Source organism: Erythrolamprus reginae, chromosome 7, assembly GCF_031021105.1.
Source record: "Erythrolamprus reginae isolate rEryReg1 chromosome 7, rEryReg1.hap1, whole genome shotgun sequence".
NCBI lineage: Eukaryota > Metazoa > Chordata > Lepidosauria > Squamata > Dipsadidae > Erythrolamprus > Erythrolamprus reginae.
Window position 1 is genome coordinate 78,990,483 of NC_091956.1, and position 23,424 is coordinate 79,013,906.

Genomic DNA, 23,424 nt, shown 5'->3' on the forward strand with positions numbered 1-23,424 from the left:
TTTTTCCTTCCTTCCTTCCTCTTTCTTTCTTTCTTCACTTATTTCCTTCTTTCATTTCTTCCTCCTCTTTATTTCTTTCTTTCCTTCCTTCCTGCCTTCCTCTTTCTTTCTTTCTTCCCTTCTTTCTTATCTTCTTTCCTTCCTTCCTCTTCTTTCTTTCTTTCTTTCTTTCCTTCATCTTTCTTTTTGCCTTCTTTCCTTTCTTTCTTTCATCCTCTTTCTTTCGTTCTTTCTCAAACATGTATAGGATAGTAGTTTGAATAAACACAACATAAGTAAAAAAATACTTTCATCAAGCAAGGACTTTCCGCAAACAAATTAACTTCGATGCAGCTAAATAGGTTTTGAAAACAGCACCCGCTAGATGGCAGTATAATTTCTTACCGTGCGGGAACGCTAAAATAATCTGCCACCTATGAGATAAAAGGTAAAGATTTCCCTCTCACATAGGTTTCCGACTACAGGGGGCGCTGCTCACCTCCGTTTCAAAGCCGAAGAGCCAGCAGTTATCCCAGGGGTAAGGCAAAATTGGCTCTTCTATGGCATGTGGACTTCAACTCCCAGAATTCCTGAGCTAGCACGATTGGCTCAGGAATTCTGGGAATTGAAGTCCGCGAGTCATAGAAGAGCCAACTTTGCCCACCCCTGAGCTATCCGAAGACCTCTCCGTGGTCACGTGGCCACCTGCTGCACTACAAATCCCAGCACGCTTCAGAAAACAGAAGCCCGCCTCCTGGTAAAAGTCCGTTCCTGTGGTAAGTTTCTTCTTTGCAGTCCTGTTTATTATTATTATTTAGCGTTAAGAAATACTGTGAGAAGCCTGCGAGATTAATTTCAGCTGCGAGCGTTCGTTTCTGCTTCCCGAGAGAGAAAGCATTATAAGTGCATGAGGTTTTGCCCTGTAAGCTATTGGAAACCAATGCAAATCGCTCCGCCCATACATACTTCCTTATGCACAAACTAGGCGTTTACTCCGAGGAGCAGCTGGAAACCTTGTTTCCAAGTCTTGTGAGAAAGATCCCAAAAAGACTAAGTTCCATGATGAATTGTGTCAGGTCATCCAAGGCTGGTAGATATTTGAATCCCCGTCTGATCCCAAACCCCCAACAATTTACCCTTAGATTATTTTATTTATTTATTTTGTCCAATACACAATGAGGGTTTTAGTGGGTATACAGTATATCTATACGTGTATACACATAGTAAAATACACGATGAAGGTTATAGAGGAGATACTCATAGTAAAATATATCTAAGAAATAATAGAAAAGAAGATAAAGTAATAGAACATATCAATGAAAGAATAGAAGAAGAGATATGGGAATAGAAGAAAGGAATAGGAGATATAGGAGAGCAATAGGACAGGGGACGGAAGGCACTCTAGTGCACTTGTACTCGCCCCTTACTGACCTCTTAGGAATCTGGACAGGTCAACCGCAGATAATCTAAGGGTAAAGTGTTGGGGGTTTGGGGATGACACTATGGAGTCAGGTAATGAGTTCCACGCTTCGACAACTCAGTTACTGAAGTCATATTTTTTACAGTCACGTTTGGAGCGGTTAATATTAAGTTTAAATCTGTTGTGTGCTCTTGTGTTGTTGTGGTTGACCACGGTTGACCTATCCAGATTCCACGGTTGACCTATCCAGATTCCTAAGAGGTCAGTAAGGGGCGAGTACAAGTGCACTAGAGTGCCTTCCGTCCCCTGTCCTATTGCTCTCCTATATCTCCTATACCTTTCTTCTATTCCTATATGCACAGATAGATGAGAACCTAGATGGGCCCACTGCAACAATATAGCCAAGAAGGCTTCAAGAGTTGTAAACCTAATCCTACGTAGCTTCTGCTCTGGCAATCTCACACTACTTGCCAGAGCTTACAAAACTTTTGCCAGACCCATCCTTGAATACAGCTCATCTGTTTGGAACCCATATCGCATCTCAGACATTAACACCCTTGAAAATGTCCAAAGATACTTCACCAGAAGAGCCTTTCACTCCTCCACTCGAAATAGAATACCCTTCGAGACTAGACTTTCAATCCTGGGCCTAGAAAGTTTAGAACTAAGATGCCTTAAACAAGATCTAAGTATTGCCCACAAGATCATATGCTGCAACGTCCTGCCTGTCGGCGACTACTTCAGCTTCAACCACAACAACACAAGAGCACACAACAGATTTAAATGTAACGTTAACCACTCCAAACTTGCCTGTAAAAAATACGACTTCAGTAACCGAGTTGTCGAAGCGTGGAACTCATTACCGGACTCCATAGTGTCATCCCCAAACCCTCAACACTTTACCCTTAGATTATCTACGGATGACCTCTCCAGATTCCTAAGAGGTCAGTAAGGGGCGAGTACAAGTGCACTAGGGTGCCTTCCGTCCCCTGTCCTATTGCTCTCCTACATCTCCTATACCTTTCTTCTATTCCTATATCTCTTCTTCTATTCTTTCATTGATATGTTCTATTACTATACCTTCTTTTCTATTCTTTCTTAGATATATTTTACTATGAGTATCTCCTCTATAACCTTCATCATGTATTTTACTATGTGTGTATACTGTATATACACTAAAACCCTCATTGTGTTTTGGACAAAATAAATAAATAAAATAAAAATAAATAAAGCAGTTTAGAGCTGGGTTTGCTCATAGCATCGTCTTGCGTTAAGAGTTTGATTAACAGTTTGTTAACCAAACTCTGCTCTCTTCAATCCAATTTACTGTGTCTGCCGATTCATCAGCTAAACTTATAAACTTTCACCAGACCCAGCGAATGCTGGCTGGGGAATTCTGGGAGTTGAAGTCCAGATACCTTCAAGTTGCCATGGTTGGGAAACAATGATCTAATACATGCTTGACCAAACAAATAAACAAACAAACTATATAAATGGTAATACAGTATAATGAACACATGTTACCTTACAGCTGCAATGAGCACCAGTCCATAAGGGCCTGCAATTGATTGGAGCCACTTCTAAAATGGGACGACTTGAAGGGAAGGTAATACTGCTCTCTGCTGCAGCCCAAGGAATTGGCCAAGCGGTGGCTAAAGTAAGTGCAAAATTATTTATTGAATATCATCATGGGCTTGTGCAATTGATCAGGAAGACATAGGGATTTTGCCGTAACCTTCCCCTGGAATGGGGAGGGAATGGAGATTTTATAGTTTCCTTCCTCTGCCACGCCCACCAACCACACCCACCAAGCCTTGCCCACAAATTGAAACCCATCACTGATACAAATACTATGCTGATATTTCCCACTTCATGGGTGAAATATCTCATCTTAAACCTGATTTTAGTATATCACGTGAATTTTTTTCCAGCCAATATATTTTTGGTTATCTTCTGAATATAAAAGTTAAAAGTATAATAAGTCATTTCATTTGATGTAAAAATTCTCATTTTTCACATCAAGTAGATTGTTAGTTTTACAGGATGACTTGCCGAAGACATTATTTTTTTTTAGCAAATCATTTTTTTTCCAGCAGCTTCAGAACTTATCAACTGTCTGTGAAAATGTTCTGATATTTCAGAACATGCATCAGGTTGTCTCTCCTATATTTTATATATCTTTTCTCCCATCCATATATCCTTCCTCTACTCTTCATTGATGTATTCTATTCTCATATCTTTTCTTCTATCCCTTCCCTGATATTTACTACTACACGTTTTTATTCTCTTTAACTTTCAATTTGTAATGGACAAAATAAATAAATAAATAAATAAATATAAGTATAAATAAATAAATATAAATATAAATAATATAAATATAAATATAAATAAATAAATAGCTAGCAGTTTCAGAGTTGCCAGAATAGCTCTGGAAAAAAAATTAATTCCTAACCAATTTTATAAGCATAATTCTATATACTGTAATTGTTGTAATCATTGATGGTGATACCATTGTTACATTATTGTTACTGTTCTTGGTTGTTGTCCATTTTTCCAGTGAAACCCCGAGTAACGTACAGAAGAACATGATAATAACAATTTAAAATAAACGCAACTGCTTTAAAAACACAAGAAAAATAATGTACTCCTTTTATTTCTATGGATACGCGGGTGTTTTGTTTGTAAAAATGAACATATATGCATATTTTCATTTTTAAAGGCTTTTGCAAAAGAAGGAGCTCAAGTTATTGCTACAGACATCAATGAGCCCAAACTTCGAGAACTGGAAAATTATCCAGGTATTCCTTAAATTACTTAGAACCAGAGCTTAGCAAAAGTGTATTATGTGATCCCTCATTCTTGTGATGGCCCCATATCCAGTCTACCACCTACAGAAGGCGAGTACAGAAACAAGTCATGTTTTATCCCTATGGCTTATATATAGTAAATTCTAGTTGTTCTTTCTCATATAGTGTGGTGTAGTGAATTCAGTGTAAAACCTAGCTCTGGGCAACGAGCAAAGCATGTTACACCAACACTCCGCAGTCTGCATTGGTTGCCGATCAGTTTCCGGTCACAATTCAAAGTGTTGGTTATGACCTATAAAGCCCTTCATGGCATCGGACCAGAATATCTCCGGGACCGCCTTCTGCCGCACGAATCCCAGCGACCTGTTAGATCCCACAGAGTTGGCCTTCTCCGAGTCCCGTCGAATAAACAATGTCATTTGGCGGGACCCAGGGGAAGAGCCTTCTCTGTGGCAGCCCCGGCCCTCTGGAACCAACTCCCCCCAGAGATCAAAATTGCCCCCACTCTCCTTGCCTTTCGTAAACTTCTCAAAACCCACCTCTGCCGTCAGGCATGGGGGAATTGAAATATCCTCCCAAGCCTATATAATTTATGTATGGTATGTTGTGTGCATGTTTTTTAAATTATGGGTTTTTAACTTCGTATTATTAGATTTGTATTGTACATTGTTTCTATCATTGCTGTGAGTCGCCCCGAGTCTACGGAGAGGGGCGGCATACAAATGTAATAAATAAATAAATTAGATTACACAACTACAATGAAGAGAAATTAGCAGAAACAATGAGGCGGTGGGAAAAGGTTAAAAATTATATATTAACAATACCAGTAAGCGATGCAAACATTAAAAATAAAATTAAATCACTTTATAAAGAATGAATAATGTAAACCAGAAAAGAAGTAAATGAAGGATATAGAATTGAATCTTCCTTGGTGAAGGTTTTTTTTAATTTTCTGTTTGGTGACTTTTATGTTTTCTGTTTTTTGTAAAAATTTCTAAAAAAATCAATAAAAAGTATATATAAAATAAATAAATAAATAAATAAATAAACCAGAGAAAACAAGGAAGCTACTATGGCCTTCACATTTGCTATCTCCTCTCTTATAGCTCTAATATAAACAGCACAAGGCCTAGCCAGAAGGCTGCCATGCAGATAAGAGACTCTGGCAGCTTCTGCTCCTGGGCCTCCAGGCTATTTTGAGAGGACAAATGAGCAAATCATAAAGCAGAATTCATGCTGACTGAGAATTCTAGGAGTTGAAGCCCAGATATTTGGATAGTGGATGGAGAAGATTATTTATTTATTTATTGATTGATTGATTGATTGATTGATTGATTGGATTTGTATGCCACCCCTCTCCATAGACTCAGGGCGGCTAACAACAATTATAAAAACAGCATGTAACAATCCAATACTAAAACAACTAAAAACCCTTATTATAAAACACAAACATACCATGCATAAATTGTAATGGCCTAGGGGGAAGGAACATCTCAACTCCCCTATGCCTGGCGGTATAAGTGAGTCTTCAGTAGTTTACGAAAGACACGGAGAGTGGGGGCAGTTCTAATCTCTGGGGGGAGTTGGTTCCAGAGGGCCGGGGCCATCACAGAGAAGGCCAACTCTTGTTTTGTCGACGGGACCCGGAGAAGGCCAACTCTTTGGGACCTTATTGGTCGCTGGGATTCGTGCAGTAGCAGGCAGTTCCGGAGGTAATCTGGTCCAATGCCATGTAGGGCTTTAAAGGTCATGACCAACACTTTGAATTGTGATCGGAAACTGATCAGCAGTGAATGCAAGCCACGGAGTGTTGAAGAAACATGGGCGAATCTTGGAAGCCCCACGATGGCTCTCGTGGCTGCATTCTGCACGGTCTGAAGTTTCCGAACACTCTTCAAAGGTAGCCCCATGTAGAGAGCGTTGCAGTAATCGAACCTCGAGGTGATGAGGGCATGAGCGACTGTGAGCAATGACTCCCTGTCCAAATAGGGCCGCAACTGGTGCACCAGGCGAACCTGGGCATTGGACACTAGATTGAAGAAGGCCATCATAAACAATTTATTAAAAGATGTTATTAATTTTTGCATTGATGTAATGTAATTTTTAATAGTAAAGATGGCGAGGAAGGATTTTTATTTAGATTTTTAAGAATTGACCTTGTTGTATAAAATGAATAGAAATTTTTAAATGAGGAGAGATAAGAGCCTCCATTGAGTGAGTAATAAGAAAAGAAAAAAGTTTATATATGATTGATTTTAAGCATTGTTGTTGTGTTTATAACTATATATTGTTTTAGTTTATGGTGGAGAAAATAAAAAAAAATTATACCCTCATAAACGATTCTCCCAAAATTTATTTATTTATTTATTATTTATTATTTGGATTTGTATGCCGCCCCTCTACGAAGACTCGGGGCGGCTCACAACAAGTGAAAAAACAATCCAATACATAATCCAATTAATTAAAATATTAAAAGTTTTAAAAAAACCCTATACTAACATACACACACACAAGCATACCATGTATAAATTCAGCGGGCCCAGGGGGAGATGTTTAGTTTCCCCATGCCTGACGGCAAAGGTGGGTTTTGAGAAGTTTACGGAAGGCAGGAAGAGTAGGGGCAGTTCTGATCTCCGGGGGGAGTTGGTTCCAGAGAGTCGGTGCCGCCACAGAGAAGGCTCTCCCCCTGGGGCCCGCCAACCGACATTGTTTAGTTGATGGGACCCGGAGGAGGCCCACTCTGTGGGACCTAATCGGTCGCTGGGATTCGTGCGGCAGCAATTGTTAGATATCATTTGCTTAGAATTGTGAGGCCAAGTTCGTGTTTTCTTTATGCCATTAGATCGTTTTAATTTAAGTTTCCAACCTTGTGCTTATTTAGCAGTGGTGCCAAAGCTTCCTTTCCTAGATCCTAGGTAAATTGTACCTCTACCATGAATCTTTCTTCATTTGCCTCTCATTTCTCTAGAGCAGTGGTTCTCAACCTTTCTAATGCCATGACCTCTTAATACAGTTCCTCATGTTGTGGTGACCCCCAACCATAAGTCTAGCGCCAATTCTCACAACAGAGTTTTAAGCTGATTGGCAGAAAGGACAGAGGGACACCCCCAGTGTAAACTCCTGATTGGTCGGATTGTAAAAATATGTTCCAAGGCCCCAGAATAGAAGCTTTACTTCCTAACACCATGGGAAATTTGTCTTTTCCCATGGTTTTAGCAGACCCCTGTGAAACGGTCGTTTGACCCCCAGGTTGAGAACCACTGCTCTAGAGAGTCCTTTCCTTTCCTAGATCCTCAAGAAAGTTCTAGAGTAGTAGTTGTGGTTAGCTCTGGCCCAGCTCCTGCTCCAAGGACTGTGGATGTGGGGGAGACATCCACATGCTGCAGGCCTGTTTTGCCCCCGGTGGAATCTGCTGATGAAGGCTCCTCTGACCAAGAAGACATGAGTGACAGGGAGGAGGAGAGTGTGGCAGACAGCTCAGAAGGAGATCAATTATCTAGCTCCTCCTTGGATTCAGAACAAGAGTTAATGATACAGCCACGCATGCGGAGAGCGATGCATAGGCAGCAACAACTGAGAGATTATTATCAAAGAAAATGAGGCCACCTGGGGTTGGGTGGGGCTGTGGTCATTAGTGAGGCTGCTATAAATAGCAGCCTGTGGGTTTGGCCATTGTGGAGGATTATCTGATCCTTGTGTTTCCTGACTTTGACCTTTTGTGTGCTGATTTTTCCCCACTTTGAAACTAAACCAGAGCAAAGTGTGATTCACTTTGTGAAAGAAGAAGGACTGTGAATTGCCTCACAGCTGCAAGCTAAGTATCACAGAACTGATAAGGGGCTTGTACCAATTACCAGTTTGTTTGGAGACGACTGCTCTTTGCTATACCAAAAGAGGGCTTAGGTTAAGGGAATTTTCATTATAAAGAACATTGTTTTGAATTTTCAAACGTGTGTGTGTCTGAAATTTGTACCTGTGAATTTTTGGGAGGAGTCTGCCAGAGAGCCCGACAGAACAGTAGTTAACCTGAATGAACTCAGAGCTGACTTAACTGACTTTAAGTTTAATAGCCTATTCTTCATGGGTTTTATTGTTTAAAAAGCCTTTATTGCAGCAGCTGAGTGTTGTTCAATTATTTTTTAATTTGATTTTCAGTTCCACATTTTCCAAATAACTCAGAAAATTATTCGGTGATTCAGTGGAAGATATAAATGTATCTATGATTCTGGGTTGTAACTGCTGGAACATAAAATGTTACTCAGCAAAGAGAAATAACTTGCAACTGAAACATTAAAAATGTAAACTTGTTACTGCGAACAGAACAACTGTAGCATTTATAATGTTTTGTGTATGCTTTCGAAGAAGGTGACACCCTTTACTTGTATGGCTCCCTGTTTTCACCTTTTTTAATTTTGTGAACCCAGCACCGCTCATCACAGCACGGATTATGTCGACTTCTTTTAACAGGCATTCAAATCCGGGTGCTTGATGTCACCAACAAAGAACAAATCGAAAAATTGGCCAAGGAGGTGAAGAGAATCGACGTTTTGTGCAATATTGCAGGGTAAAATGTTGCCAGATTTTAACTGTTTTTTTTAATTCATTCTCCTTTCTGAAACCTGGCTTTTGTTTCCACTTCGGTTATTAATCATCTGAATCAAAGATGATTTGGCAATGCAAGGTTGAATGAGTAACAGCAAGTTGATTCCTTCAATTAGAATCTTCTTGATTCTGCCTATCAGGTGCGCACAAACCTATTAATATTATAAATGCTATAATATTGAAATATACCTAAAATATTCTACCTTTGTTTCTGCTGGGGTAGAAGATTGCATCTCTCTAGACCAGTGTTTCCCAACCTTGGCAACTTGAAGATATTTGGACTTCAACTCCCAGAATGCCCCAGCCAGTGAATGCTGGCTGGAGAATTCTGGGAGTTGAAGTCCAAACATCTTCAAGTTGCCAAGGTTGGGAAACACTGCTCTAGACCAAGAACTGTGAGACATTTCTTTATATACTTTATTGCTTTGAGAGTCCCATATAGAGGGGACTTGCCTTTCATAACACTGAACACATTTTGACTGACTGCAAATCCCATTCCACATGTTTCATTTTGGGTTATTAAATCAGTGGTGAAATCCAATATTTTTTTACTACCGGTTCTGTGGGTAGGCATGGTTTGGTAGACATGGCAGGGGAAAGATACTGCAAAACCTCTATTCCCTCCCCACTTTGGGCCCAGCCAGAGGTGGTATTTGGAAGACTGTGTTCAGTTCTGGAGACCTCACCTACAAAAATATATTGACAAAATTGAACGGGTCCAAAGACGGGCTACAAGAATGGTGGAAGGTCTTAAGCATAAAACGTATCAGGAAAGACTGAATGAACTCAATCTGTATAGTCTGGAGGACAGAAGGAAAAGGGGGGACATGATCGAAACATTTAAATATGTTAAAGGGTTAAATAAGGTCCAGGAGGGAAGTGTTTTTAATAGGAAAGTGAACTCAAGAACAAGGGGACACAATCTGAAGTTAGTTGGGGGAAAGATCAAAAGCAACGTGAGAAAATATTATTTTACTGAAAGAGTAGTAGATCCTTGGAACAAACTTCCAGTAGACGTGGTTGGTAAATGCACAGTAACTGAATTTAAACATGCCTGGGATAAACATATATCCATCCTAAGATAAAATACAGGAAATAGTATAAGGGCAGACTAGATGGACCATGAGGTCTTTTTCTGCCGTCAGCCTTCTATGTTTCTATGTATTTGCCAATTCTCCAAACTAAAATTTATGCTACCCTTTTCCCCCGAAAATAAGACACCCCCGAAAGTAAGACATAGAAGAGGTTTCGTAGAATTGCCTAATATAAGGCATCCCCCGAAAGTCAGATGTAGGAGACATATACCGTAGTTTTAAATAGGGTAGGGGACAGGGTTCCCTCTAATATCCTGTTCCAAATAACCATAGGCATAGGAATCTATATAATCTGTTAGAATAATTTTACTGTGTATTTTTTATAATTTAATAATTATAAGCTAAACTAGTAATTGGTGGCATTGATAGTGCTTGATATATATTGCTTCTATTTATTAATTTTTTTATTTATAGAAGAGTTCCAATTTACCATATTTAAAGCTTATTATAAATTAACTGTTTAGTGGAAGACTTAATTCTTCTTCATTGAAAAAAAATAAGACATCTCCTGAGAATAAGACGTAGCACATCTTTGCAAGCAAAAATTAATATAAGATGGGGAAACAGGGTACCAATTCTTCAGAACCTTTCAGAACCTGTTGGAAAAGTTGATCTGCTTTGAACTGCCACATTGAAGTATTGAAGTGGGTCAGTTTGCTTCGTGGGTTATCTCCACATATGCATATCTTAGACTCTTTGATCAAGATAGCATGGAAGTCTAATGAAACATTTCATTCCTGGATATTGATTCACTTTCAAGGAAACTCCATTCAAAAACTTTGTTGAATTAAAGTATCACTCCAATGCTCAGAACAACCTGTATAAAAATAAGAACAAGTGTCAGTTTGATTAATAGCACAGGAAAAGGCAATATCAAACTCTTCTTTTTTGCCTTGGCTCCAAAACTTCCTGTGATTAATTATATATCCTCCTGTGATTAATTATATGTCCTCTTGTAATTAATTATATGTATATTAGAGACCATGACACCTCTGCGGTTCCAATTTTGTGCCAATGTATTTGCCAATACATACAAATTCACTTCTCAGAAAATCCACTTTGTGGCTCACACGTGTTGTGCAAACTAATTATCTTTGTAGAACAGAATAGAATAGAATAGAATAGAATTTTATTGGCCAAGTGTGATTGGACACACAAGGAATTTGTCTTGTTGCATATGCTCTCAGCCTACATAAAATATACATTTGTCAAGAATCATGTGGTACGACACTTAATGATTGTCATAGGGGTCAAATAAGCAATGAAGAAGCAATATTAATAAAAATCTTAGGATACAAGCAACAAGTTACAGTCATACAGTCAACATGGGAGGAAATGGGTGATAGGAATGATGAGAAAAAGTAGTAGAATAGAAGTGCAGATTTAGTAGAAAGTCTGACAGTGTTGAGGGAATTAGTTCAACACTTACGATTTCAACCTACGAGGATTTGTCCTGAATCTTTAACTTATGGTTTTATCTTGTCACCTTGATGGTTTATGTGCTTTGGAAAGTAAAACTAAACAGTTGTGTCTTCTGCTACAGTTTTGTTCATCACGGAACTATTTTGGACTGTGAGGAAATAGACTGGGTCTACACGATGGAAGTCAATGTTCGTAGCATGTATCTCATGATCAAAGCATTCCTGCCTAAGGTAAAATTGAGGTTTCTCATGTCTGTAGAGCAACTGGGTAAGATGAAAAGTGTTGGCTTGTCTTGGTTAGCTATGAAACCTTCGACAACACCGAGCAGAGAATTTTAACAGAGCGTGGATGTGTGATAAAGCCAAGACACAGACTTAGTTAAATAAGTATTATTTACATATAAACAAAATATAAACAATCCAGAATAAGCATGAAGCAAATACAGAATAATACGCACTGAGCAATTACAAGATTAGCACAAAGCAAAATACAATATAGATAATAAGCACAAAGCTTATACAAGCACAAAGCTTAAACACAACTCCCCCTTCTGAGCAAAATAATGAGCTTTTATAGCTTCAATGAGGAAGTGACGAAACAGCCTTGAATATTAACTCTTCAAGTACAAGTTAACTCTTTAAGTGCACATTAACTCTTTAAGTACAAGTTTGGTACAAGTGTACAATATGCAATTTACAATGGCAATCCCTAACGACCATGTACCCTGTACTAACAAAAAGAAATTTGGAAGTTGAAAAGTTCTCAAGCCACCTAATACTTGTTATCTTTTATAGAGGTAGGCAACAGGCCAAGGAACACAGTACAAACAACATGCAAACAAACTTTGTTTTAATACTGTATTCACAAACTACTAATTGTCTGTCTTAGCAGTCGTTTGTAAAATCAATCTATATAAATAAATAAATATGTAAATGTATGTTTGTTCAAAACTTTAAATCTCCGAAAGTTCTTCACCGATTGCTTTGAAATTTTGAAACAGCATTGCATTTGAATACACACATTTTTATGTACCTATATTATATCGATGTCACACCTGTGAAAGGTAAAAAAAGGGAGTTGCTTGAGGAGCCGCGTTTGGATTGGCTGATGAGTTGCTTGGCATTGAGGCTGGTGAAAAAGATAGGCGCGTTTTGATTGGCTGGTGAAAAAGATAGCCATGTTTGGATTGGCTGATGATAATTTGAACCAATCTTCTGTTTATATGGAGTTAGCTAAGTGTGGTAAAAGGTTGAGTCTTCCAATGGGTCCCTAGCAGGGTATACCAAGCTGGGAATATTTGTGTCAAATATTTGTTGTGCCTTCTATGATTCTTGTACATGAAAACAACTCATTTTTCAAATTACATACTACTTTTAAATCTCTACTTGTAAACTATTTTTAAAATAAAATACTTAAGATATCACAGCATTTAACATTTCAATTTTTAAACAGATGCTTGAACAGAAATCTGGTAACATTATCAACATGTCTTCTGTTGTATCCAGTATCAAAGGTTAGTAGCTAATGATAAATGGTTCCATCTCGCATGAAAGGGAGTAAATATATGTTGTGGTTGGCTCTGGTCCAGCTCCTGCAACGGAATTTGGACGTTGGTTTAGGAGAATCCTCAGGTTCCCAGAGACTTGTCTTATTGCCAGCGTCTTCTGATAGTGAACATTCATTGCCAAGGTCAGATGCTGGGGGAGTGGAATCGGACGGAGCCAGCCCATTAGGTAATGACCCCATTAGTGAGTCATCAGACTCGGAGGAGGATCAGTTGATAGAGGCTAATATGTGCAGGCTCATAGCTAGAAGGGACCAACTGTACAGGTCAATATTAAATGGAACATAATCTCTCTTCATAATTAAATGTGCTTTATGCACCTACCTGATTATTAATCCTTTCTCCCTCAGGGGCTCCCAATAGATGTGTCTATGGTACTTCAAAAGCAGCAGTTATTGGCCTCACCAAGTCTGTAGCTGCTGACTTTGTTGAAAAAGGAATCAGATGCAACTGTGTTTGTCCGGGTATGTGATATTCTACAATCTGCACTTTTGGGGTTTTTTTGTCCTTCAAAATTGTGCAAATTAATTCAAACTGTAGCTCAGAGTTGAATAACTTTATTATCTAAGTGGTTATTGTATTTTTTGGAGTATGAGATGCACTCTTTCCCCTCTAAAAGAGGGTGAGAATTTGAGTGCATTTTATACACCGAATGTAGGCCAAAATGTGAGGCACAGAGGCAGCGATGGTCTTTGGCAATCCCGACAGTCTGGAACAGCTGATTGGGGTATTCCGGGAGGTTGATCCACCCACCAATCAGCTGCTCATGCTGAATCAGGCTGCCATAATGTACTGAAGCAGAGTTTGCAGCAGCAATCACATCCAGGAAGCGCATACAAGTCACTGATTCAGCAGGATTCAATAACTTCTGTTTATATATAATAATTATTATTATTATTTATTGGATTTGTATGCTGCCCCTCTCCGTAGACTCGAGGCGGCTAACAACAATGATAAAAACAGCATGTAAAGAATAAATAATATAATACATGAAGTAAATTATACAATACCAAAAGCAGGTTTTCCAAAGTGGTAGTAAACACAAGCAAAACACAAGCAGAGGAGTTTCAGTTTTAGTTTCAGAGATCGGCACAGCATGCAGGTTTAGTGCAGAGCAGTTCCCCTTCCTTGTTTTGCTCACACAGCAAATACTGTTTCAGTTTCCAAACAGCCCTCAACTCTTTCACACACTGACAAGGCGCTAGCAAGTTGAACTCCAATGGATGCTGGTACGCAGAGGCAGAATTTTTATTTTCTTATTTTCTTCCACAAACACTAAGTTGCGTCTTATACTCTGGAGCATGTTATGCTCCCAAAAACATGGTATGTGCTTACGATGTATCGGCTACATTTGATTTATAGAACTAAGTACTATTTTTTTACTTAGTCAAGAGTCTAATTAGAAAACAGCCCATCTCTGTTCATGAACAAATGGTGTCATTTTTAATTATGGTTTGCATATGTTTTACAGGCACCGTTGACACTCCTTCTCTAAGGGAAAGAATCCAAGCAAGACCTGATCCAGAACAGGTACATAATGCATTTTATTATAATATACAAGTGCACAATGTAGGAATACGTATACAGTGTTCCCTCAACTTTCGCGGGAGATGCGTTCCGAGACCGCCCGCGAAAGTTGAATTTCCGCGAAGTAGAGATGCAGAAGTAAATACACTATTTTTGGCTATGAACAGTATCACAAGCCTTCCCTTAACACTTTAAACCCCTAAATTACAATTTCCCATTCCCTTAGCAACCATTTAGATTATTACTCACCATGTTTATTTATTAAAGTTTATTAAAAAAAATATTTATTAAAGGCGGACGAAAGTTTGGCGATGACATATGACGTCATCAGGCAGGAAAAACCGTGGTGTAGGGGAAAAAACAGCGAAGAATTCGCATTCTAGAGTTTGTAGGGGTCCTACTTTTTAAAAATAATACCTTGGAAACAATATAAGATTTTGACCCTCCTCAAATAATTTGTAGGAAGTGTTAGAATGCTGATCTGTGATCTCCGGTGATGAAAAATCCTAACTCCAGGACTAAATATTTACTGCTTATGGCATTTTACCCCCAGGCGCTAAAAGATTTTCTCGCCAGGCAGAAGATGGGAAGATTGGCTACCGCTGAGGAAATTGCCCACCTCTTTGTATATCTGGCTTCTGATGAAGTAAGTCACTTGGATCAGCCATATGTTGTTTGAAATAGAACCTTCCTGTGGTTTTAAGAGATTGCTGGGAAAATGGGGATTTTATAAGAAGAAAGATACAAAATATATAGAGGATATTTTTATAGATAGTTACAGGTAAGAGAGCTATGGTGCCATGGTGGTGCAATAGTTAGAATGCAACACTGCAGGCTAACTAACTGCTCATTCCATGAGTTTGATTCTGACCAACTCAAGGTTGACTCAACTTTGCATCCTTCCGAGATGGGTAAAATGAGGACCCAGATTGTTGGGGGCAATGTGCTGACTCAGAAAGAAAGGAAGGAAGGAAGGAAGGAAAGAAAGAAAGAAAGAAAGAAAGAAAGAAAGAAAGAAAGATGAATACCGCCCCCTAGAGCTGGAAACAAGTAGCATGCATGTCCAGGGGAACTTTTATCTTTCCTTTATAAAAGTCTGGGAACTGTACTTTAATTCAATCATCAAGTCCCACAACTTTTCCACTCCTAATTTAATGCCAGATTTAAAATGCATGCAATTAGCAGTTTTAATAGTAATGAAACTTTAATACGGTAGTAGCACAAAGTCACCAGTTCAGCCTGAGGCCCCTCATAGCATAATGATTAGCAGAATAATCTCGATCCACACCAATGTCCTTCTGTATTATTTCATTATAGACTCATTTAAGAAATGCATTAGGCTGCATGACTAATAATCCCCTTAAAAATCTGAACACAGTTCCAAGTTTCTTTCAGTATGATATGTGCAAGAATTATAATAATAGAAAATCAATGTACTGTGTGGCACATTATGGTTATAGTGAACTTCAGCCTTTATTTTTTTTAAAAATATAAATCAAGCTATGTGCAGTAAAAGTGCCACTGGAAAAGTGTCATGCACATATTAATTGCCACAATAAATACCATGCAAAATGGGGATGTGTTCTTTCGGTCAAATAGTAGTTTTAATTCTGGCACCAACTGCACTGTGTATTTTAATGGGGAAAAATATTTTAGCATTTGACACTCTGGCTCTATCTGAAATGCAAAATAATTCCCCTGTAAAATTTTCCATTATATGGCTACCTCCCATAATAAACGATTACAGTATTTTGGGATTTATGTACAGTATGGTGTTTAACAGCATTAAAAACAACTTTATAACAAAAATCACATGGTGTTTAATTTCATAAGGGAATAAATCAAATTCAGCTAACAAATAGATTTTCTTAAACATTAAACTATTTTTGCAGTGAAAACAAGTAGTATTTTGCTTCAAATATTTTTAATGCTTTTAATTTTCCTCCTCTGTTCCTAATTCTATCTACTGCCATTGGCTTCTAGACTGAATAGTAACACTGAATGAATAAATCAGTGGTTATTTCAGTAGCGGGTTTATTTGTTTGTTTGTTTGTTTGTTTGTTTATTTATTTATCTATCTATCTATCTATCTATTTATTTATTTATTTATTGGATTTGTATGCCGCCCCTCTCCGTAGACTCGGGGCGGCTAACAACAACAATAAAAACAGCATGTAAATCCAATACAGTACTACAACAACTAAAAAACCCTTATTTTAAAACCAATCATACCTACAAGCAAACATACCATGCATAAATTGTAAAGTCCTAGGGGGAAAGAGTATCTCAGTTCCCCCATGCCTGATGGCAGAGGTGGGTTTTAAGGAGCTTACGAAAGGCGAGGAGGGTGGGGGAAATTCTAATCTCCGGGGGGAGTTGATTCCAGAGGGTCGGGGCCGCCACAGAGAAGGCTCTTCCCCTGGGCCCTGCCAAACAACATTGTTTAGTTAACGGGACCCGGAGAAGGCCCACTCTGTGGGACCTAACTGGTCGCTGGGATTCGTGCAGCAGAAGGCGGTCCCTGAGATAATCTGGTCCGGTGCCATGGAGGGCTTTATAGGTCATAACCAACACGTTGAATTGTGAACGGAAACTGATCGGCAACCAATGCAGACTGCGGAGTGTTGGTGTTACATGGACATTTTTGGGAAAGCCCATGATTGCTCTCGCAGCTGCATTCTGCATGATCTGAAGTTTCCGAACACTTTTCAAAGGTAGCCCCATGTAGAGAGCATTACAGTAGTGGAGCCTCGAGGTGATGAGGGCATGAGTGACTGTGAGCAGTGACTCCCGGTCCAAGTAGGGTCGCAACTGGTGCACCAGGCGAACCTGGGCAAACGCCCCCCTCGCCACAGCCGAAAGATGTTTCTCTAATGTGAGCTGTGGATTGAGGAGGACACCCAAGTTGCGGACCCTCTCCGAGGGGGTCAGTAATTCCCCCCTCAGGGTGATGGATGGACAGATGGGATTGTCCTTGGGAGGCAAAACCCACAGCCACTCCGTCTTATCAGGGTTGAGTTTGAGTCTGTTGACACCCATCCAGACCCCAACAGCCTCCAGGCACCAACACATCACTTCCGCTGCTTCGCTGACTGGGTTCCTACTGGTATAGTTGACGCCATTGCACTGGCAGTAAAAACTGAATATGCCTGTGCAGCTTCGTGTCTCTGGCTTGCACGCATGCGTGTCTGAGCGAGATTTTGCTTCTGCGCATATTCAGGAAGCCAAATCCTGTGAGGGGACGTGGATGCATGAGAGATTTCGGTGATTTTTTTGCAAAAAAATACCAAAAACTTCGGGTAAAGTTTGGGTTCGGCGTTCGCCGCCTGTTGCTTCTATCCTAAGATTTTTATTAATAGAAACATAGAAGACTGATGGCAGAAAAAGACCTCATGGTCCATCTAATCTGCCCTTATACTTTTTCCTGTATTTTATCTTAGGATGGATATATGTTTATCCCAGGCATTTTTAAATTCAGTGACTGTGGATTTACCAATCACGTCTGCTGGAAGTTTGTTCCAAGGATCTACTACTCTTTCAGTCAAATAATATTTTCTCATGTTGCTTTTGATCTTTCCCCCAACTAACTTCAGACTGTGTCCCCTTGTTCTTGTGTTCACTTTCCTATTAAAAACACTTCCCTCCTGAACCTTATTTAACCCTTTGACATATTTAAATGTTTCGATCATGTCCCCCCTTTTCCTTCTGTCCTCCAGAGTGCAGGGAAATTTGCAAAATCTGGACTTAAGTCATTATAATTCAAGTCACTTCATAGTAGTAATCAAATTCATTTCTTAAGTATTTTAATATTTAACATTTATTTCTATGGTTGCTATTTATCATTTGAAGCCAGGCTTGTTTCTATTTTCTAACTTATTTTTTTCCCTCCTAAATATTGATTGTTTCTTCATTGCTTATTTGACTCTATGACAATCATTAAGTGTTGCACCACATGATTCTTGACAAATCTATATTTTCTTTTATGTACGTTGAGAGCATCTGCACCACGACAGATTCCTTGTGTGTCCAATCACACTTGGGCAATAAAGAATTCTATTCTATTCTACTCTACTCTACTCTACTCTACTCTACTCTACCCTACTCTACTCTTACTATTTAGAATAGAATAGAATAGAATTTTTATTGGCCAAGTGTGACTGGACACACAAGGAATTTGTCTTGGTGCATGTGCTCTCAACGTACATAAAATAAAATATACATTTGTCAAGAATCCTGTGGTACAACACTTAATGATTGTCATAGGGGTCAAATAAGCAATGAAGAAGCACTATTAATAAAAATCTTAGGATATACGCAACAAGTTACAGTCATACAGTCAACATGGGAGGAAATGGGTGATAGGAATGATGAGAAAAACTAGTAGAATAGAAGTGCAGATTTAGTAGAAAGTCTGACAGTGTTGAGGGAATTATTTGTTTAGTAGAGTGATGGCGTTCGGAAAAAAACTGTTCTTGTGTCTAGTTGTCTTGGTGTGCAGTGCTCTGTAGCGACGTTTTGAGGGTAGGAGTTGAAACAATTTGTGTCCAGGATGCGAGGGGTCAGTAAATATTTTACCCGCCCTCTTTTTGACTCGTGCAGTATACAGGTCCTCAATGGAAGGCAGGTTGGCAGCAATTGCTTTTTCTGCAGTTCTGATTATCCTATTTATTACTACACATTTGGTTCAGAATACTTTTTTCCTTGTTCTCCTCCTCTAAAATCTAGGTGCGTATTAATTAATTCAATTTCTGTGCCACCCTTCTCCTGAGACACAGGGCGGCTTACAGCAAATTTATATTCCAAGCCAGTCTGGTTTTGCAAGAAAGAACTGTATGAATAGGGAAACGGAGGTAAAAGGAAATGTTATTATCAACATAATTTATATCACTTCCTTTTCTATTTCTAAATGGATCCCTAGGAACTTTTTCCCACATATGACTTTATGACGAAGAACAGATACTGAGACTCAGTGAAAATTAACTTCCTTTTTTATTTAAAATAAGTATTTACAGAAGCAAGGTGGAAATAATTTCAAAATTACAATGCCAGATGGTCAAAGTTTATTTTATTTATTTATTTATCTATCTATTTGTTTATTTATTTATTTATTTATTTATTTATTGGATTTGTATGCCGCCCCTCTCCGGAGACTCGGGGCGGCTAACAGCAATAATAAGACAGTGTACAATAATAATCCAATACTAAAAACGGTTAAAAACCCATTAATATAAAAACCAAACATACAGACATACAGACATACCATGCATAAAATTGTAAAGGCCTAGGGGGAAAGAGTATCTCAATACCCCCATGCCTGGCGGCAGAGGTAGCTTACGAAAGGCAAGGAGGGTGGGGGCAATTCTAATTTCTGGGGGGAGTTGGTTCCAGAGTGCCGGGGCCGCCACAGAGAAGGCTCTTCCCCTGGGTCCCGCCAAGCGGCATTGTTTAGTTGACAGGACCTGGAGAAGACCCACTCTGTGGGACCTAACTGGTCGCTGGGATTTGTTCAATCCCTAGTTGTAGATTTGTATTAAACACGTAGTTTGATTAAAGGTTCGGACAAACATGAAAAGGTTCGGACAAACATGAGCTGCCCCGAGTCTTCGGAGAGGGGCGGCATACAAATCTAATAAATTATTATTATTATTATTATTATTATTATTATTATTATTATTATTATTGAAAGGCGCGAGTGCAGGGAAATTTGCAAAATCTGGACTTAAGTCATTATAGTTCAATCAAATTCATTTCTTAAGTATTTTAGTATTTAACATTTATTTCTATGGTTGCTATTTATCATTTGAAGACAGGCTTGTTTCTATTTTCTAACCTATTTTTTTCTCTCCTAAATTTCAGTCCGCCTACATGACTGGCAATGAATGCATCATCGATGGTGGATGGAGCATGTAACCAGTTTCTACAGATATCCCACCTGCAAATTTGTGTCCTCTGTATCCCAGAAGATAAAAAAGGACAAACTACATGCACATGTAGCAATCATGTCAAATTAATTACCATGCTAAAAATTCATATACCTTTTGAAGTATTTGATAGAGGCTAATCCATCAATTTCTGAAAGACTGTTTATGCAATAAATTTATTGCTGATTTGTTAAGCAATTCATTATCCAGCTTCATTTGAGCTGGTTCTTCTATTGTTGGACTGGTAGTTTGGTGTAGAGAGCCAGACTGATCTAATGCTTAAGGCACCAAGCTACAAGCGCACTCTACTTTAGGCATGAAAGATTGCTGGGTTCTCTGAGCCCAGCTGACCTAACAGGGTTGCTGTCATGGGGGAAATGGAAAGAGAAAAGAGCTTTAGGCATTTAGCCACCTTGAATTTTATCAAAATAATAAAGGAAATAAATAATAAATGGAATAAAATAAAATATACTGTATACTACTTCATAATGAAAATAAGGTAAAGGCAAAGAACCCCAATTTCAACTGATGGGGACCAAACTTTCTGAGACAACCCAAGAAAGGGATCTTGGGGTTTTGGTGGACAGCTCAATGAAGATGTCAACCCAGTGCATAGCAGCAGTAAAAAAAGCAAATTCCATTATTAGGAAGGGAATCGAAAATAAGTTGGCAAGTGTCGTATTGCCTCTGTACAAATCGATGGTGAGACCACAGTTGGAGTACTGTGTACAGTTCTGGTCACCGCACCTCAAGAAGCATATAATCGAACTGGAAAAAATGCAAAAAAGGGCAACAAGAATGATCAAGGAAATGGAGCACCTCTTTTACGATACCAGGTTGCAACGCCTTGGTCTCTTCAGTCTTGAAAGATAGCATTTAAGGGGTGACTTGATCGAAGTGTATACAATCATGCATGGGATGGAAAAGGTGGATAGAGAAAAAATATCTCTATCACACAATACTAGGGCAAGGGGGCACTCCCAAAAGCTCATAGGTAAGAAAGCGAGGACAAATAAAGGGAAATATTTCTTCATCCAGAGGGTCGTTGGTTTATGGAGTTTACTTCCAGAAGAGGTTGTGACAGCTGTCAGCCTTGATAGCTTCAAGGCAGGATTAGGCAGATTCATGGATGCCAAGTGTATTGGTGGTTATTGAAATGGATGTCCATGTTGTATCAATGTCAAAGTTGCCTGTTGCTGGGGCTGGTTTATATAAATACTGTGTTTCGCGGTTTTTGCTTTCGACGTCTCAGAACTTGTTATATAGAAACTGTTAGTGTGTATTGCTCCTGTCAGCTAATAAACAAAGTTAACTGATCACTGAGATTCCGAGTTGTTACACTCTGTGCCTACATGTTCCCTGAAAGCAAGCATCCCAATTTGAAGTATGAAAAACACTCCGGAGTTTATACCTTCTCCCTATCCATAACCATAAGCCTAACTGGCTCATGTTCAATTTGTATCCAGTTCCCAATGTAGGAAAATTAACAGGCATAAATGAAAGTCAAATTTTGGGCAGCAGATCCCCAGCAATGAATGACCAATCTCCGGTGAAACATACTAAGCACCTTTCCAAATAATACATCCGCAGTAGTCACGTCTATCGCAGGTTATATTGGCATTGCAGTGGCTTGGTGTTATCGCAAAACGGCAAAAGACACTTGTTTTAATTTTGGTCCGGATTGTGGCTACGGCTGTTTATCAATATCCATGTACTGTATTATTATTACAATTACAGTGGTACCTCGAGATACGAGTTTAATTCGTTCCGGACCTGGGCTCTTAAGTCGAGCAGCTCTTATCTCGAACGACTTTTCCCCATAGGAATTAATGTAAATAATTTTAATTGGTTCCAGCCCTCAAAAAACTCACAAAGTTAGTCTAAATTATGCAGAAAGACATGTTTTTAATGAAGAAATGTACATATAAATGAATAATGAAGTTTCTTTCACTTAACTTGTAAACTTTCTTAAACTTTTAAATTTACATATGTTCAACTTCTCTGCCACCCAATCCTGTAGGACAGAGGTCCCCAACCCTTTTTGCACCAGGGACCGGCTTTAAGCGATCAAGAGAGGAATGGGTGAATGAATGGACGGAGGGTGGGAAGGAAGGAAGGAAAGAGGGAAGGGACAGGAACAGAGGAAGGAAGCAAGGAAACTTATGAAAGGGGAGAGTAAGAGAGGAATGAGTGAAGGGAGGGAGGGAGGGAAGAAGGTGGGAAGGAGAAAGAAAAGAAGAAATAGAGGAAGGGAAGGTAAAAGAGAGAAAGAAAAAGAGCAATTAAGAAAGCTGCAAGCACCCCCCCGAGCCCCCCAGGCCGGCTGCAACCTTTTAAAACACGCGCGCCGCTTCGCAGCTGTCTCCTGAAGCCGAACGCGGAAGTTAGCGTTTGGCTTCAGGAGACAGCTCCTTGGCGCTTGTATCTCGAATTTGGGCTTGTAAGTAGAACAAAAATATCTCTCCCCTCCCAGCTCTTATCTCGAGTTGCTCTTAAGTAGAGCAGCTCTTATGTCGGGGTTCCACTGTATATGACAATCATTAAGTGTTGTACCTCACGATTCTTGACAAATGTTATCTTTTTTTTATGTAAACTGAGAGCATATGCACCAAGAAAAATTCCTTGTGTGTCCCATCACACTTAGTCAATAAAGATTTCTATTCTATTCTATTCTTCTTCTTCTCCTTCTGATGCACACGTCAAAAAGAGGGCAGTGAAAATATTTACTGACCCCTCACATGCTGGACACAAATTATTTCAGCTCCTACCCTCTGCACACCAAGACAACTAGAAACAAGAACAGTTTTCCCCCCAAACGCCATCACTCTGCTAAACAAAAAATTCCCTCGACACTGTCTAATTTTTTACTATGTCTGCACTTCTACTTCTGCTAGTTTTTTTCTCATCATTCCTATCACCCTTTTCCTCCCACTTAGGACTGTATGTAACTTGTTGCTTGTATCCTTAAGATTTTTTATTAATATTGATGGTTTCTTCATTGCTTATTTGACCCCTATGACAATCATTAAGTGTTGTACCACATGATTCTTGACAAATGTATATTTTTCTTTCATGTACATGAGAGCAT

General features: G+C 39.1%; 1 protein-coding gene across 1 annotated transcript; it reads left to right on the forward strand.

Annotated features, from left to right (window-relative positions):
• The first annotated feature begins 682 nt into the window (after window positions 1-682).
• On the forward strand, window positions 683-21,653 carry BDH2 (3-hydroxybutyrate dehydrogenase 2). The gene is made up of 10 exons (XM_070756681.1): window positions 683-755; window positions 2,931-3,056; window positions 4,119-4,197; window positions 8,674-8,770; window positions 11,446-11,554; window positions 12,777-12,837; window positions 13,239-13,352; window positions 14,360-14,418; window positions 14,969-15,061; window positions 20,272-21,653. The coding sequence occupies exons 2-10, from the start codon at window positions 2,985-2,987 to the stop codon at window positions 20,323-20,325; spliced, it is 738 nt and encodes a 245-aa protein (XP_070612782.1). The 5' UTR covers window positions 683-755; window positions 2,931-2,984; the 3' UTR covers window positions 20,326-21,653.
• The last annotated feature ends 1,771 nt before the right edge of the window (window positions 21,654-23,424 follow it).